The sequence below is a fragment of the Crinia signifera genome, chromosome 1 (assembly GCF_055691185.1).
Source record: "Crinia signifera chromosome 1, ASM5569118v1, whole genome shotgun sequence".
Taxonomy (NCBI): Eukaryota; Metazoa; Chordata; class Amphibia; order Anura; family Myobatrachidae; genus Crinia; species Crinia signifera.
Genome location: NC_139217.1, coordinates 102437198 through 102456122, shown reverse-complemented (window position 1 = coordinate 102456122; position 18925 = coordinate 102437198). Strand labels below are relative to the sequence as shown.

Below are 18925 nucleotides of genomic sequence, written 5' to 3'. Positions count from 1 at the left end.
ATTATATAATATTCAACACAACACGGAGACCTCAAATGCTGTTAGCTTCATATTGCTAGTTCTATAACGACAAGCTGGGGTAATTGCTGGCTGCTGGGGTAATTACTGGCTTATATAGTGATGGGCACACAACTAGACCAATCGACACAGTGCTAGCTGTGATTCCCGGCCTCGGAAACTGTGGAAGTGGTATTTAGCTATATACAAGCGTCCTCATTTTCTGAAATACTATACATTGGTGAAATGTGTGAACATGCTCATTTATACATGTAATATATCAAATCTGGTATGATCCCTATTATTTTGAAATAATATTTCACTATTTTCTCATGTACATTGTCCATTAGTGTTATCTGTTTGTCTTTTGTCTTTTGTTTTTGCTTGACCCAGTATTAGGGCCATGTTTTAACCAATAAAGTTTGTATTAACAGTAATCTATTTTCATTAGAAGGCTGTGCCCCACCCGGGAGTCTTTTTTCGATATCCTCTCTTGGATATCAAACCTTTTTATTATGATCCCTATCAGTCAGAACTGAAATTAATGTACATATCACGGCTCGAATCAGCGCAAATATATATATATATATATATATATTCTTGTTATTCGTGATATATATATATATATATATATATATATATATATATATATATTTATTTATTTATTCAATACTTATTTTTAAGCAATGATGATCCCTAGTTACAGTATGGGACCCCCCTCTACAATACGGTGCACACATATATTTTAAAGTATAAAAATGAAAATCGCAGAATAAAAACTTCTATTATAATCCATTAATTGAATTAAGATTTCAATAGCATTATCTCAGTTCAGCCTTGCCAGGGTCGCAGTTAAAGTTTTGTATAGCATTTTGAATATCTTCATTTTGTGATAAAATATCTGCCCCCTCAGTAGATGTATACCGGGCTGTGAGTGTCCTGTAACTGTTTGTAAACAAAGGCAAGTGTCTCTCCTAGCACAAGCCCATGCAGAATAACGTGGTCCCTGACCCCTGACAGGAAAGGGCACTACACAGAGTTCAGTTGTTCTAACCCCTCAACCTACACATGTGGACCTGGTGGAACTGGCCTCTCTTATCTTTTTATTGCTTGGTGCAAATCCGCCCACAGACTTAAAAAAAGACTACTAGATCTTTGGACAGAAACCAATGTGCAATGTACTCGCAATATTCTGCTGTGTTTTGCTTTTATATATATACAGTATAAAGGGAAATATCTTGAGATCCGTATAGACCTTTATAATAACTCCTTACACAGGTTAATCTCATGCATAACATTTGCTTAAATGGACAAAAGTTAATTGACAACATTCTTAGCCGGTGCCTATTATTGTATTATAGTATTGTAATACAGCACCCAAGAAAAATACATAAAACAAAGGAAACAGATATGAAAACACACACACACACACACACACACACACACACACACACACACACACACACACACACACACTCTCTCTCTCTCTCCCCTATACATGAGTGTGTGCATGTTTGTTTGTAGTATATATATATATATATATATATATATATATAAAACACACACACACACATACAGTATCTATCTATCTATCTATCTATCTATCTATCTATCTATCTATCTATCTATCTATCTATCTATCAACACACACACACACATACAGTATATATATATATATATATCTTGCAGAATATATCTATCAATGTATTATACATATAAACAGATACTATTTATCTGTCCATCGTTCTACCGATCTCTTTCACTACAATCAGATGCACACAGGCATGTTTGCACACGTATGGATTGCTGTACTATTAACAATACACATGACATTAGGTATACAAAAAAGACACTCAGTGGTTTATTGATCACATACAACGTTTTACACCTTCAAATATTAATTATACTCCACATGTGTGGACAGAAGTGCACAAAAACAAGTAGATGAAACACCTTCAAATGTTGGACAAGCAGGACAAGTACAACAAGTCGGACAACGGTACAACAGAGGGCCTGTAACCCACACTGCGCTGCAGCCCCGGCCCAGGCCCCTGACACAGACGTAGGTGCAGCAGTTCCTGTCAGTATACTCTTTATAATAATCCCAGAAATATTTATATCCCATAGGTCAAGTACACTTCACATACATACAGATGGCATGTGTGTTATTTTTTCTGCGATGTGATTTTCTGTACAAAACAGAGAAATACTGTAATATTCGCGAACTCTAGACAGACAGAGCCCCCTTTTACCAACCTGTAGATTAATCTTCATATATTGGAATGCTTCTCTGCACAGATCCACAATTAGGGTGCTTTGGGGAGGGGGGAGGGGGATTGCACATAAATAAACTGGACGATTCCATACATAGTTTATTCGTTTCAGAACGTATATTTATATAGTCTTCCATCCTGAAGTCCATAGGATCATTGTTTAAGTTCCAGAGCCCATACATGCTGTGGCCAACCAGTCCTTCCTTTAGTTTTCTTATCGTTGCTACTAACTGTGTTTTTCAAGAGTTCGTTCTAAAAAAAGAGACAACAAAGCAGAAAAATAATCAGATGAGGAACTGACTTTGTATTACATTTATAAAATATAATATAATATAATGTGAGACGTCTTATTGTCTACTACTGCAGCCTGTGAGTTGTTGTGTCCTGGGCCTTATCTCTGTCTTGCTTTAACATCGCACTCCCTTCCACCATGAAATAGCTGTACCATAATCCTCTGTACTGATCATGCTGAATGATATGTATGCAGTTGAAAATAGTTTCACAATTATCTGCAATAAATAAATTATGCAATCCCCTGTTAGCTCAAATTACAGTGGTTCACTATTGAGCATTATTGCAAAAAAAAAAAAAATAAAATAATATCTAGTGCTTGAAAATACTTTTGTTTTCAATAGTTTTTTTTATTGAATTTTGCATATAATAAGGAATATATATATAAGAAAATGCTTTTTATATCCATTTATGTTCGGTGGAAATCAAGGTTGTAAGTAGTCAGTTTTCTAATAAGTCATTCTGGATAATAAATCTAGAGGCATAAATTGAGCAGTACAGGGCTGATACACCGTACATAGTCCAGCAAGATGGATGCCAGTTGCAATTTACACTAAACAAAGCAATAAGTAAATAAATATAGCACATGCGTATGTGGGACTGATGGGAAATAAATCGACATCTCTCACTGATTGCAAAACTGTTTCATTTATATACTATAATATTTGTACAGCTAAACGGTAATTATGGCAAACGATCTTCCTTGTTTACAGGGAAAATAATCTGTACATGGAGGCATATTGCAATGTCCAGAGCTGAAATCATTGGCTGCTCAGTAGCATTAGTAAAGTGTGATTCTACAATATATTGGCCCATACTTAGACACATTCACGCATACCAATATATTTATACAAATACTAATTCTAGTCTGTACATTTTTTACTGTTTTTTTTAACACACACACACACACACACACACACACACACACACACACACACACACACACACACACACACACACACACACACACACACACACACACACACACACACACGTTATTACATTTTATATTTTTATATATAAATCCTTGCTGTGGGAAAAAGGAGCGTTGTTATCAGTCTGTATATATGCAACCGATTAAATACAATGTTTATTTGTATAAAGTTAAATGAATATATATATGCTATATTAGTTATAATAAAACCTATATTGCTATGTTTTTATATGTAGTTGTATGCAGATAATTATATTAATGTTTAACAGGTAATATTTATACAGCAATTTTTTTATACAGTTTAGTATGCAATTACTATAGTTAGTGTAATTAGAGTAATACTGTATATACTATGTTTGTCTATATTTAGTTAGAATAATGTTTATATATAAATTAATTTAGCAGTTTATAGATGGGCTGTACGAAGTTAGTGTAATGTAATTCTGAGTTGCTATTGTAATATAGTTATTAGTAGTTAGAGTAATATAGTTAGAAGTAGTGTAGTGTAATAATGTAGTCATGAGTTGTTAGTGTATCATAAGTTATAGGTAGAGTAATGTGGTTATGATTAGTTAGTCTAATATACTGTAGGTATAGGTAGTGTAATGTGGTTATGATTAGTTAGTGTAATATAGTTATATGTAGTGTAATATAGTTATAGTTAGTGTAACATAGTTATATGTAGTGTAATATAGTTATAGTTAGGGTAATATAGTTATAGTTAGTGTAATATAGTTATATGTCGTGTAACATAGTTATAGTTAGTGTAACATAGTTATATGTAGTGTAATATAGTTATAGTTAGGGTAATAGTGTAATATAGTTATAGTTAGTGTAATAGTGTAATATAGTTATATGTAGTGTAATATAGTTATAGTTAGGGTAGCATAGCTATATGTAGTGTAAAATTGTTATAGTTAGCGTAATGTATTTCTAGTTAGTGTAATAGTGTAATATAGTTCTAGTTAGTGTAATATAGTTCTAGTTAGTGTAATATAGTTCTAGTTAGTGTAATATGGTTATACATAGTGTAATACAGGTATGAGTAAGGTAATAGAATACATTATGATGTGAGGTATGCAGTCCTATATGTTGGTCACACACAGTAATAGTACATAAGGGGAGATGGGGTCCTGTATACTGACCAGCTCTTTCTTCCTCTTCTCCTCCTTCACATCTGTCTTCTTGATTTCCGCCTTGAAGGCCTCGGTCTCCCCGCTCTGCTCGTCCTTATCCAGCAGGTCCATGAGGTAGGCGATGTAGCTGGTGGCCAGGCGCAGCGTCTTGATCTTGGAGAGCTTGGTGTCTGCGGGCACGTTGGGGATGCACTCCCGCAGCTCGGCGAAGGCGCTGTTGATGCTCTGAGTCCGCCGCCTTTCCTTGCGGTTTGCGGTGCCCCGGCGTTTTACAGGCCTCTGCATTAAGCCTCCGGGCCCGCTTCCCGGGACACCCCCGTAATGGGAGTGGTCCAGGCCGGCCGCGCCATTGGCGTACTCCGGGCTATAGGACGGTGCCATGCTGTAGTCGGGGGGAGACATCTCGGGGTGGCTGATGAGCCAGCCATGGAAGTAAGGGTTCTCTTCGTGGCAGCGACTGGCCGCGGCCGCTGCTGCAGCTGCAAACGGGTACCCGTCATGGTGCACCACCGGGTGGTGGGGGAAGCCCCCGACCAGGCTCATTGCACCTTCTCCCAGCACAGCAGCTCTAGGTGTAGAATATATGGGTTCTGGGGGAGGAATTGTCTATCTCCAACTCTCCATAGGTAAATCCCCAATCTTCTGTCTGCAAAGTGAACGACAATCTGGGTGCAATGCAAACCGATAATAAAGCAGATTATATCGTATCGATATCGGCTGCAGCCAGCACTCTCATCAGAGGAGCAGGGGATTCAAGTATTAGCAGGCATTGGGTGCTTCCTGGGTGCTGTCAGGGTCCATTGCGATCCTCCCACAGACACAGCTGCATGGGGTGAACTTGCTTAGCAGGGATCTGTTACTCACAGCAGGTCTTCTCCATAGCTCCCAATGGGACGGTGCAGCAGCAGCAGCAGCAGCATAGGGTTTCACTGTGAGCTGGCAACCATTTCCTGTGCCTCAGCCGAATCTCAGCACCAAATGTACATTCAGTCTGCAGACAGAGCACATGCCAGTGGCTGGGGTGTCAGCATGTGTCCCCCCAGTCCTGCTTGTGCTCATATATAGGTTATTATTACTGGTATCTCCCAGTGTCTTCCCTGCAGCCCATAGTCTTGCAGTAAGCACTCAGCACTGGCACTATTTCCAAGTACAATCTCCATGTACAGCTACATCTTTAGGGAAGCTTGGGTTAATATATGTCGTCAGAGCCTGTTCTAACCAATCCCAGAAGAGTAGGGGAGGGACTTACATGCTCAGCAATAAACCTTTTTTTTGATGTTCACTTTGCTAATTGCAGGACTTCTCCTCCAGGATTGGCTACCTCTGCATAACCATAATATAATTAAAAGGAGAAAAAAATCCTGTATCGGACAGAGGTTAATGCAAGTGTGCAGCAGATGCTTTACAGTATTACATGTTATATATATTTATGTATACTTATTTAAACACCACTACAATTTCCAATAAACTGGATAAGTCCAATTCAGGTATAGTATTCTTTCCGGTGAATTTCTAGAAGTGTAGCGCTGCCGTTTTATTGTATTTGACTAATATCGATTGGATTTAGTTTGTTTTTAACTTTGAGAAGAAAATTATGCTCTCTATTAGGTTATTTGCAAAAATTCATAAATATTCTTTTTTTTTTATAACTTGTTTACTTTCATTTAACGAAATGTAATTTCTAGTCTAGAATTCATATTTTGTTGAATACCTATTTAATTTTAAGGATATATTCATTCAACGTGAATCTAAGGGAACACCGTTGTAATATCATATATTTAGTAATAACAGTATATTTATTTTTGTTATAGCTCTGTATAGTGCCACTTGTACTACAGCATATTTACAGATAAATGATTCATAACTGTGCTATAGTTAAACTGCATTATACATGAGCGATTAAATAATGACTGCGCTCAAAACGTGGTTTTCCAAGCAGAATAGAAGTTATTTTGATGAATAGATGGATATATAAAATAAACCACAAATGATGACTACTATTAACTTTTTCTTGCAACCTGTATTATGGTTTGGACCTCTTCTTTTTATTACAAATACGTATAACATTTATTGTAACATTGGTCGAGGTGTATACAGTATCTTAATACTGTACAACACAGTTATATTATACAGTGATAATATATTATATTATAAAATGCTAAGAATAGGTTAGATTTTGTATTGTTTTGTTTTTTTTCTCTAAACGCAATTCTATATAAAAATCATGCAATATAGTATTAGCAGATAACTTAAAGGTATTACTTGGCAAATATATTAATCTTATGGAATGACCATTATCCACAAATTCATATCATTAAATGCAGTCGGTGAGCAATAGTTATATTTCCTAATCTTTTTGTTGATTAGAAAAATGTAATAGTACTTTTGCCAAAACGATAGAAACCGATTGTAGCTGTTAGTTCGCAGTCCGTAAGCATAATATCAATATGTTTAAAATGAAGGTTTCAGTCAAAGTTCTCTTTTTCCTCTGTATTTGGGAATATAATGTACAATTGAAGGTTCTACTTGGTATTAGTATTATACCCATATGATCTCAGGTGATCATTTCCTGCATTGCTGTTTATTATATGTACAGTGGGCACTATTATGGTGAATCATTGATACATTGATATAATGTGTTAATGCATTATCTATCTATCTCTCTATCTCTCTATCTATCTATCTATCTATCTATCTATCTATCTATCTATCTATCTTATATCTATATGTAACACACCAATAGAAGTGGTTCTCTCCTGAGGTGTAGAATGGTACTAACAGTCATAGGTGACACTCATATATTTCCGAGCACACTGACACAACCGACTACACACACTTCAATACTATATTCTTGCATTGATAATTGTATTTAATCGATTCATCACTTGCCAATCTATAATATAGACAGATATTTAGCTAGACACACAGACTAATTGGAGATAGAAAAATATATGCTTGTGCTTAATAACATATATCTTGAAGATCGATATCGAGGTTTTTATGTAATAAATTAGGTATTGTGTGACCATTAGGGTATTATAGTGATGCACTGCCATAGAGATAGAGACCACTGGGGAGGGAAGTAAAACGTTTCCAGTGTCAGTCCTGGCAGAGTTCTCAGTGCATTGCAAGCGGCGGCTGCTGTATTACAGAAGGGGCTGAAGGGAAGGCTTCTGATACTCATTGTGCAGCACCAAGCCCTGGAGCACCGGTCCCCAGCACACAGTGCCTCTCTCCTTAATGCGAGTGAGTGGAGCCTTCCTAATAAACCACAACGCTCAGATAACATCTACGGAGCTGAGAGGAACAAAAATATCAGGCAGTAAAAAGCCATAAAAGGTGTTTCCAATGCTAATTGTCCCATTTACCAGTAGCACTACATGGAGGAAAGTGTAATGCATTACTCATTTCATATTCTTAGAGATTGTATCATTTATAGAGAAAACTAGAAACCAACTCAGACCTATACAATGTATCCTTAGAGATTATGATAATTGTGTAAGACATAAATGTACTAACTAATAAAATGTTCCCAAATATGTCTTTATAGCAAGCAAACTGAGGATAGGCCTCACATATAAAACATGATCTTCATCATCTAACACAAGACTTGTGAGTGGCGCTTGTTTTGGATCGATATCTATCTATCTATCTATCTATCTATCTATCTATCTATCTATCTATCTATCTATCTATCTATCTATCTATGGCCACTGCACCCCAACCTGGGAAGTGTGGGTGCTGTTTGCACCCCATTCGTAGGACTGGCGAGTGTGTTGGTACTTCTCTATCTATCTATCTATCTATCTATCTATCTATCTATCTATCTATCTATCTATCTATCTATCTATCTATCTATCTATCTATCTATCTATCTATCTATCTCTTAATTTGTCAGTTATATTAAGGCAATTACCCTTTACTTGCCTTAGTTATTACACTTAACTCTTACTGTTCCGACCTAGGTAACAGCTTCTATTCTCCCATATACTGTTCTATACTATACACTGTAATGCAAGGCCATATATGCGCACATTTATAATATCCGTATGTATAACTCTCTAATTCTACTGTCTATATTGCCGTGATGCATACACAAATTGAATGCAGATTTTTATTATTCAATAGGAAAAAAATAGGGGTCTATTTATTAATTGGAGAGAGACAAAGTGGACTGTCACGTTGAAGGCTGGGTTTGAAAATTACAGTTAGGGGCTGATATCTCCTTCCACTTTATCTCTCTACAAGGCTTATTAATTAGACATTTTAATAGTTTTTCATAAACTCTTTTGAACGTATTATTTCTGTAGAGTATAGGGCTAGTTGTTCTACGTTCCAGACGCTCACAGGTCAGGTTATGGTCAGTTGTTATGGTCAGGTTATGGGCAGTTGTGCTACACAGCTGACACTCATCTACTTGTCTATATCAGTGGGTAAGATCTCCTGCAAGATGACTGACGTGAAAACCAGAAATGTCCAACTTTGTAGTTTGCGCTGCAGAAATACCTCAGAGTCACATATTTGTGGTGAACATCCAGGGTAACATGCTGGGGAAATGTAACTACCTGTTTGTGGGATTGGTAGGTACTGTTGGAGCTAACATTTGCTGTGACCAAATCAATACTAATGTAGTAAATGAGCATTGCCCGGGGACTGTGAATTCAGCACTGTGCACTGTGCAGCAATAGTCTCTGCACTGTACAGTATGGTCAGGTGCGCTCTGCCGGATTCCAGGTGTACGTCTTATCTCATCATCTCATCTCATTAGTAAATGGCCATTATATAAGATGAGGTTATGCTGCTACCCAGGATCGCTCATGTCTGTCCGTGATTTATGCGATCAGCAATATTATGATGCAGTTTCTTCCACTGTTAAATAACGAAATCATACAATCATTCAATCAATCAATCGCAGGACCTGGCTACACAATATCTTATATGCTATTATTATCTAAATATACTACTGAGCGTTCTGGTTATGTATGCATTTATATAAGGACATAATGCAGGAAAATGCCATAAAGAAATCATTATTATTACACAAAACGCAATAACAAACGTTTTATTTTTATTTTAGAGCCTGGAATATGTTCCCTCTAGCAATTTACAGCAAACATTATCTCTCTCTCTCTCTTTATCTCTCTCTCCTTCTCTCTATGTCTGACTGTCTCTCCCCCTTTCTCTCAACCTTCCTATGTCTCTTTCCCACTCTGTCTCTCTCTTCTTGCTCTCAATCTCTCTTTTTCTCCCCACCCTCTCTCTATTTGCCCGTCTCTCTCTCTCTCTCTCTCTCTCTGTCCCTCTCCTAATCTCTCTGTCTCTCCCTGACTGTCCCTCTCTCTTTCCGTCTCTCTCTCTGTCCCTCTCTCTGTCTCTGACTGTCTCTCTGTAAGTACTGAGAAATTGGCCACAGCAGACTACATGTCTCTGTATGCAACAGACTATATATAACTACACCTATTTTTCTGTTTGCACAAATAAACACCCCAGAGAATGGCTATTTTTGACACATGGTAAAACATGGCAGCGCTCAGTATTTTTAGCAGTAGGAACCTTGTTAAATGTATGTAAGTATAATTGACCTGGCTGAGTGAGGTCCTTTCGGTAATTTAGATACGTGGAGTCTCCAGTTAATGACATATAATCAGCCAATAGGTCATTTGGTCACTCTCCTGTTACAAGGCCCTCCTGCACTCTCTGATCTCCTTTCATGCTGAATTTCAGCCTTAGAAATAAAGCAAGACAGGAGTAAGCAGGCACAGTGGGATAGCCAGGCCCAGAGCTTAGTGTTACACATTACCCCAATACATCATATCAGGAGGAAAGCTCTGTGTACTAACAGCCAATCTCTGGGTTGTGCTAAATGCCATGCACAATAATAAAACAGCCTAATCGGGGAGTGGGCTGCTCACTTTGGGTTCTGCCATCAAAACCAGTATATTTTCTGTTTATGTATTTAGGCAGACTTTACACCTCAAAATATAAATGAAATAAAGTTGAACATTTATCTGGATTAATCTGCATACCTTGGGGGAAATAATAGGAGAGATTCAAAAAGTGAGAGATTTGGTAAGAAATCTCCAGTTTTTTTTAAAGTGGCAATCATTTACACTGCAAAATCAGTTTGATTTTGCAGTGTAAATGATTGCCTCTCTAAAAATTTGTATTTCACTAGAGGTACACTTGGATTTGACAATTACAGTTTAATGATATAGTGATGTAATTATCATTATGATTATCAGTTATTTATATAGCGTACCCATTTACCACAGCGCCTTCCAGAGAATATTTGAATATGTGAATCATCAGTCCCTACCCTAGTGGAGCTTACACTCTATATTCCCTTACCACATATACAAACACACACACACACACACACACACACACACATTCACTTTTATTTTTTTGTCGGAGCCAATTAACCTACCAGTATATTTTGGAATGTGGGAGGAAACCGGAGTACCCGGAGGAAACCCACGCAAGCACAGCGAGAATATAGACGCTGCACAGTTAGGGCCATGGTGGGAATGGAGCCCATAACCCCAGCACTGTGAGGCAGCAATGCTAACCATTACACCATCCATGCTGCCTAAACAAACTATTTGTAACAGACTATTTGACTAAACTGTTGTGAAACTAGAAGTCCCATAACTCCCTGTCAGTGTGACACAACTGTTAGAGATCCTCACAGTAGCCCAGGTATTGAATAGGCTTGTGATCCAATAGGAGCTGGACACAGTCACCGGTTGATTCATCCCCATGTGATGTATCCTATTTGTATTGTTCACATTTACTTCTCTAGCATGAGAATGATGATGAGGAAGTAGGATAAATTCATATACTTTCCATACAGAATAAAAACGTAACTTTTTTTTTGCCATAGATTAGATATGTTTTCATCTTGTGGCTTCATAATGCAGATATTTTATGTAATGTATGTTTATTTCCTTTTGTTAATAAAGTCCTTGTTATCAATTCCATATATTCTGTCATAAACCTGCAGTAATAATGGTGACCACTAGGATGCAACAGTTTCCATAGTATTATATGAGAGCTGAAAGCTTGTGTTTACCTCAGGTAACATTTACCAGAGACCATATAGGTTTCATGGACAGGCTATTTATAGAAGTGACAGAATATATAAATACAGGTACCTGATATCACATGAACTTCTTATTTTCTCCTTCATGCAAATTCTAATTCCATGAAATAATTTTATCAAATCTTTAGCGACGTTTACTATTAATTATATCCTACATTGTGAACAGAGTACAAACTTCATGGGATTTTGTTCAAAAAATTAAATTAAAATAATCTATCTATCTATCTATCTATCTATCTATCTATCTATCTATCTATCTATCTATCTGCCACCTGATAATTTCTACATTTCTTCAGTGTTCTGTCCCTTGATGCAACTATCCTTATTTACCATGTACTTGTCCTAAATTGTCTTGTGCTGTAATTCGTTAATTTTTTTTTCTTGCTCATTTATATATTGGTAGGAGCTGTGGAACTCTTGTGGCACCATATAAATAAACAATAATAATACTGTTTAGCTTGTTTTGTATTTTGAGCTGTAAAGACAATGGTAAAGCACTTTGAGTCCTATTGCGAGAAAAGTGCTATATCATTATTATTATTATTATTATTATTATTATTATTATTATAACCACTTCAAATTACACATAATTCTTCTCTGCAAACTGTCTTTCCTTTAATGTAATCCGTACATGTGTTGTAAGGTTTCAAATTGAAGTGTAGTGTGTTTTCGTCTTTTCAGTGTACTTCTTATATCATACATGCTGTAATGTTTATGTATTGATTGTTTATGGCCAAGCACTGCCATGCCAATCACACACACACACACACACACACACACACACACACACACACACACACACCACACACACACACACACACACACACACACACACACACACACACACACACACACACACACACACACCACACACAGTCTCTTCATAGTTTTATACAAAGCTGTCACAAACTTTCTCTTTATCACATGTTCCAAGGTCTGTAGACATATTTATTAAACTTTGGAATCATTTCACCTTTATTACTGCTTATAGGCAAAGTAGAAAAGTAAAACTGTGATAACGAAGTAAATATAAAATATATATATAAAAACAAAAAAAGTAAAAACAGAAACTATATAGAGTAGAGTGAGTATAAATATGTCAACTGCGAATAGTCCCAATAACTAAAGAACACTCTTGCAGTGATGCAAAACCTATGCTAATTGCCTACTGAAATATAGCCAACATGCACTGGCTTGTGTGACCTGGCAGGAATATTGTCCTTCACCAGCGTGACTTTTCTCAGAATGGTGACACAAATTCTCTGCAAATGAACTACTGAGGTTTAAACACTGCAACATTGCCATCAATTATATTGCAAGCTTTCAATAACATTGCTTTTTCATGTTTTAGTAAATGTGAAAAGACCCCAACTCTCTCCACACACACACACACACACACACACACACACACACACACACACACACACACACACACACACACACACACACACACACACACACACACACACACACACACACACACACACACACTTAGTACTTGGCATGTCAAATGTACTATATTTCTGGGGATAAAAGTGGTAAAACATAAACAGAACACACACACACACACACACACACACACACACAATAATCAGTTATCTACTGATCCAGACTATTAATATTTAATATAGGTTACTAATACATTTGAAACGTTTTGAGAAAAACACCTCTAACAAATAATAATGCATTAATGAGACAAAAATGTAAATACTTCCGTCTACATTTTGTCAGATGTAAACATTATTCCTAGCACCAGTTCTGAAGGTTACAAAGGGTTAATACGCCCTCCTCTGGCTCTTCATCTTCCTTGAGCCTTCAATGTTTCTTAGTTTCCTCTAGAGGTCTCATTAGGGAAGCCCTAACTGCTATTTTCAACATTTCCTCAATCAAGTGCCCTTAAATAGTGCTGCACAAACAAATTGGCGGCAAAAACCGTAGATCTTGTCACTAGTGAAACCAATCCAATATTTCATCCATGTTTGCTTTGTAATTACAGGTTGGCTTGTGGCTGCAGAGCCATGGGGGCTAGCTTCCCCTTTGTACAGTGCCTGGGCTGTTTTACTCCTTAGCATTACAGTCATGCTATGGGTTCTGCTTGGGAAAATAATGCATTTTAGTGATGTATAGGAGTGTGGGAGCTTATAAGGTTTCCAATCCAGTTGTGTTTCTTATTTACCTCATCTCAGAATTAGTCCCAGTTACAGACTTAGCTGTAACACAATTTATCTCAAGCTCCCCCATTACCATAGTTTAATGCATGATTAGACTCAAACACACTGCCATATTTCTCTCGGTGTGTAACTACTTCTGTGATTTGTTACTTTTTCCACAGCTGCAATTTTCTTGTTTAAATCCTCTTAAAAACTGTTAAAGGAAGAAAAAATAAATTCAGTACCACAGTGCTGTTCACTTGAATTTCCTGCTCATATATGTTTAGTTTATGTACCAGTGATATATCACTCATTTGTATCAAATTTATGAGTACCTAACACTGTGGAATTTTGGCATGTTGTTTAGACTATTACTTTAGCTGTTTTACTAAGGACTTTAGGAATGTGTATGATGCATCTAATGATGTTGTTGAACATTTCCACCTTAGGTTCTCTACTCAGACCTGACCAAGTGATGATCCCAGTCCAAACAGTTTACTCATCTCCTTAGCATTTATCCCCTTGCCTCAAGAATAATCTAATATCCCCAAACTATATAAATATAATACTTAAGCTGTGTACACACGGGGGTGATAGGGGCTGAAATCGCTGGAAATATGGTCGCTGGCGACCATATTGCCAGTGATGGGAGTGTGCCCTGGCGATAAATCGCTGGGTGCGCGCTCCCGTTTTAAGCCCCATTGTAATCGCTGGTCGCAGGAACATGCTCCTGTGACCAGCTGATTACCTCTGCGGCACCGCCGGCAGAGGTTCCCTTTCATCAGCGACCATCTCTGGCAATATATTGAGCAATATATCTCCCCCGTGTGTACGGGGCTCTAGTAATCTAAAATACAAATGGGTTCTTTTGGAATATTGAATTATCTTTTGGATTTTGGGGAATTAAATAAATCGCTGGAGATATTGGTACAGTGGGAAATTGACCCAGATGACAAAGGTAATGTAAAGATTCATTTGAGGTCAATTGGTTCAACAAAGGTGATCTCATAGTATGTTTCATGGTGACCAATCAGAAGATCAGTTTTTTTTTTACATTTCAGTAGTAATATTTATCTAGTTGATTTCCCCTAGTTTTGTTAAATATACTCAGTAGCAGATCTGTACTTGTCCTTGGTGAGAAAGTTCTAGAAAGTGGTTCAGAATACACATAGATAGGAGTATGATACTATCCATTAAAACTGGGACACTCATGAATTACACAGGTTCCATGGCTAGCGAAGTTCAAGCCTGCATTTTATCTGCTTTTACACCATGGAACTAGTGTAACTCATGAGTGTCCCAGTTTAAAGTTACAGTATGGTAAGTCTACACATAGAGGATTTGGAACCAGTGGCTTCAGGGCCGGATTAAAGCAGGGGCAAAAGGGGTCAGTACCCCTGGGCCCCCTCTAGCTAGGGCCCCCCTGTGGGTGGCATGTATTAAAAAAAAATAATCTTTTTTTTAGCTAAAGGTTTTGTGCATGGGAATGGGAATAGTGCTGCAGCTTCACCTATCTGCCAATGTGACAATGATTAATGGTGTTGAGCATGGGGTGCCAAGGCACACTGACTGCATGTGTGCAGTGCATTACTGGGAGTTGAATAAGTCCCATGACACTTTGCACCAGAGGGCAGAGGCTGAGATGTTTGTGCTGAGCTTCGATTCGTGGAGCTCATTACATGCTTCTCAGGCCCATGGAGGACAGCAGCAGCCTAGTCATGGGAGGGTTTTTAATCAGAGGCAGCGCTGGGAATGTGAGCTCTCTTACAGTCCTACAGAGTAAGGTGCAGAGGGCCAAACACAGGCTTTTCATGTGGTATGTATGTATATATCCAAGTTTATACTGCCTTTACTCTATGTTTTGACAGTGTAATATTCTACCAGTAATGACAAGTGCAGTGCCCCCCTGTCTAAAGTGCCCCGAACCCCCGAAGGCTTAATCTGGCACTGAGTGGCTTCTATTTGATCAGGTCCAGCAATGTCTTTTCAGCAAATGTTTGCTAAACAGATAACATTTTTAAATAAATCTTTAAATGCAACATTTCATTACATAGCATGTGTTCATACTCTGTAGCTATTTTTATATAGCTAAAATGATAAAATGTTTCAAGGACAAAATCAAGAAACCTACGTGGTACATCAATCCATAAGGAGAAAAAGGAATGTAAGTACTATAACATAAAAATATAATATTATATATATAATATTTTTGTCAGGGACCCATGATACAAAATCTGACCTATCATAAGGATCAGATTATTATTATTATTATTATTATATTTATAAGGCACCACAAGTGTTTTGCAGTGCCGTACAAAGGGCATACAATGGAACAGTACAGGGAGACTTAACACTACATTAAATAAATAACAAAAATAGAGTACTATTCTTGAAAAATTATAAAGTGGAGAGTGATGAACCACAACCCAATCAGCTCCAAACTGTCATGTCACAAGCTGTATTTGAAAAATGGCAGTTGGGAGCTGATTGGCTGGTGGTTTATCACTCTCCATTTTTATCACTTTTCCAGGCCTAGTATATCATTGCCCTAAAGCTGGCCATACACCAGAACGATATCAGGCCAGAACGCACAATTTTGATGGGTTGTGTGATCGATTGTATGCACATTGTGAGGTATTTTGGTGGGATGCGTGGTCTTACTGATTATACATGCTGCATGTATGATCAGTCGGGATGCCTTGCAGTCGTAAGCAGATCGTATTTGTTTATAGCACATACAATCGCTTGCAGGTCATTCTAATGTATGGCCAGCTTAGATATAAGAGAGTTAATTGTAGCATGGAGCTGGTTGCAGCGTTTGTGGGGAGACCACTTACTGTGCATCCCTCCACATTAGGGGCCTTATTCTGGTTGGAGCGGCCGGGCCGTACGCGTACGTCCCGGGGTTTTTCCATGATCTGCGCATGTGCAGATACGCTAATGCGCCGGCGCGAACACTCCAGAACGCTTACGGCCGGGGTCTCAACGTGCGAAAAAACCTGTACGCGAGTGTACGGGTAATGGGGCGGCATAGGGGCGTGTTGATGGGAGCGGCCGAAATAATGAGGGAAAATGGGCGTAAATATGGGCGTACACGGGGGTGTGCACCAAAAATGAGCGGTGCTACTACCGCACGATCGACTAAGGCACCGTTCATTTCGGACACAAAACAGGCGGCTACCAGCCGCCATCTCAAACCACCCCTACAGATACCGCATGCCAGCGTGCGCCTGAGTTGGCTAATTAACGCTGATTACTACTCAAACACATACACCTGAATGTAATAAGCAATGCTGCAGTCTATTAAGTCCAAACCATGATTTCACTGCCTGCAAGCCACACACACAGCACGCAAACACATTGGAAGCTTATGTTTCTATACTTCTCCACATTTAAAGGTTTGTTTAATTTAAGGTAAGAATCTTTTTATACGCTAAGGTAGGTATTTGCTAAACAGTTAGACACATTCACTACGTGCTTTCATAGACTTTACGCAGTAGCACACTCAATCTACACAAGTCGACATGTGTCAACGTGTTCACTCTAATACTAACATAGGTTTTGTATTTAGGATACAATAACATAAACCACATCTAACACCTACAAAGGATGTTTCAGCAATGTTTGAAGCCCATGACCACTATTTTCCACACAATCTTTGTATAGTACCCAAAATAATGACCTGTACCACTATCTCATCTGCTATGATTTGGATTTGACTACACTCTGGATGTAAGATGCTACCAATCACATTATTGCACTCTCATCTCTCTAACAAAGGATTCCTACATCTGCTTATGACACTGTAAAATCATATATATTTAAACAGTTATGCATGTTTGTTCACAAGCTAATTTATCATGTTTGGCCCATTCACACATCTTTTTTTAGGGAGGACACATATGCATTCCTACACAAATGTACCTTTTCACCCTTGTTTGTCTGCCTCACCCACTCCATGAGGAAAGCATTGTTCTGGACCTGCTTTTACCTACTACTGTAGGAGCTACCTCACCTGCACACAAACTGCTTTCTCACCTATTAAGTTGCTCTGCACATGTGCTGACACAAACTAATTAGCAGGGAAAAGTTGGATAGGAACATGGGAATGGCCATGGAGAGGGTTACACATGGGAAACTTCGACCACACTTCAACAAATGTTCAAAAATACCCTGGTCAGTAAGTACACATAAATCTAGTATTTGTTTCAAACAAGAAATGACACATACCACAATTTAGATTTAATTTGTAAAATAAATTTATTTGCTGTTCAGCATCACAGCTTGACACTTTAATGTGAGAAATCAAATAAACAAATAAAATAGACACACAAATAATAAAACAGCCAGAACAAGAGGTTGCATATCTCCAAACATGTGTTACCCTGCAAATGCAATGGTGAAAGAAATGGGGACACCAGAATACGTACTGCAACAACCAGGGTGAATACTAAGCAAGATACACACCACCAAAAAAAAATATCCTGCATTTGTAGAGGTCAAAATACGAACTTTCATGCCCATGGCACGCAAATGGATCGATGGCCAACTCAGGAAGCGGATGTCCAGTGCAATTTAAACCTTTGGGCTCCAACCACAGAGGAAGTGAACCAGGTCTCATTTGGGCCCTTTTTTGCCCCTTTTAGATGGGGCCTTGGGGACAGGGGCCTTTGGCTCAGCTGGCTTTCGGCGTCTTCCCCTAGTCGACACAGGAGGGTCAGCCGAGGTGGAAGGTTGGGGAGCAGCTTGGGGTGGGGCAGCAGATGGGGGATTGTCCCTTAGGGACCTGGCGGTGGACAGCTGCTCCGCAAGAAGTTCATTCTGGCGGCTGAGGTGTTGGCCAATGCTTACTATGCCAGCCGCCAGAGTTTCATTAATGCGGTTCAAGGCCTCAACCTGCAGATTGTTTGTGGCCTTCCACTCCGCCAGAAAATCCGCCACCTGCTGCTGACGGATCGCAGCATCCACCCCTTGCTGCTCGATCCTGTCCAGCGTCACCAACAGGCTCTCATCCCATGTCTCCTGTGGCTGGGGCTGGGGGC

General features: G+C 38.5%; 1 protein-coding gene across 1 annotated transcript; it reads right to left on the bottom strand.

The window, feature by feature from the left end:
• Positions 1-1834: 1834 nt before the first annotated feature.
• HAND2 (heart and neural crest derivatives expressed 2) lies at positions 1835-5784 on the bottom strand. The gene is made up of 2 exons (XM_083170850.1): positions 4641-5784; positions 1835-2522 (listed from the first exon to the last, which is right to left on the bottom strand). The coding sequence occupies exons 1-2, from the start codon at positions 5172-5174 to the stop codon at positions 2424-2426; spliced, it is 633 nt and encodes a 210-aa protein (XP_083026976.1). The 5' UTR covers positions 5175-5784; the 3' UTR covers positions 1835-2423.
• Positions 5785-18925: the final 13141 nt, after the last annotated feature.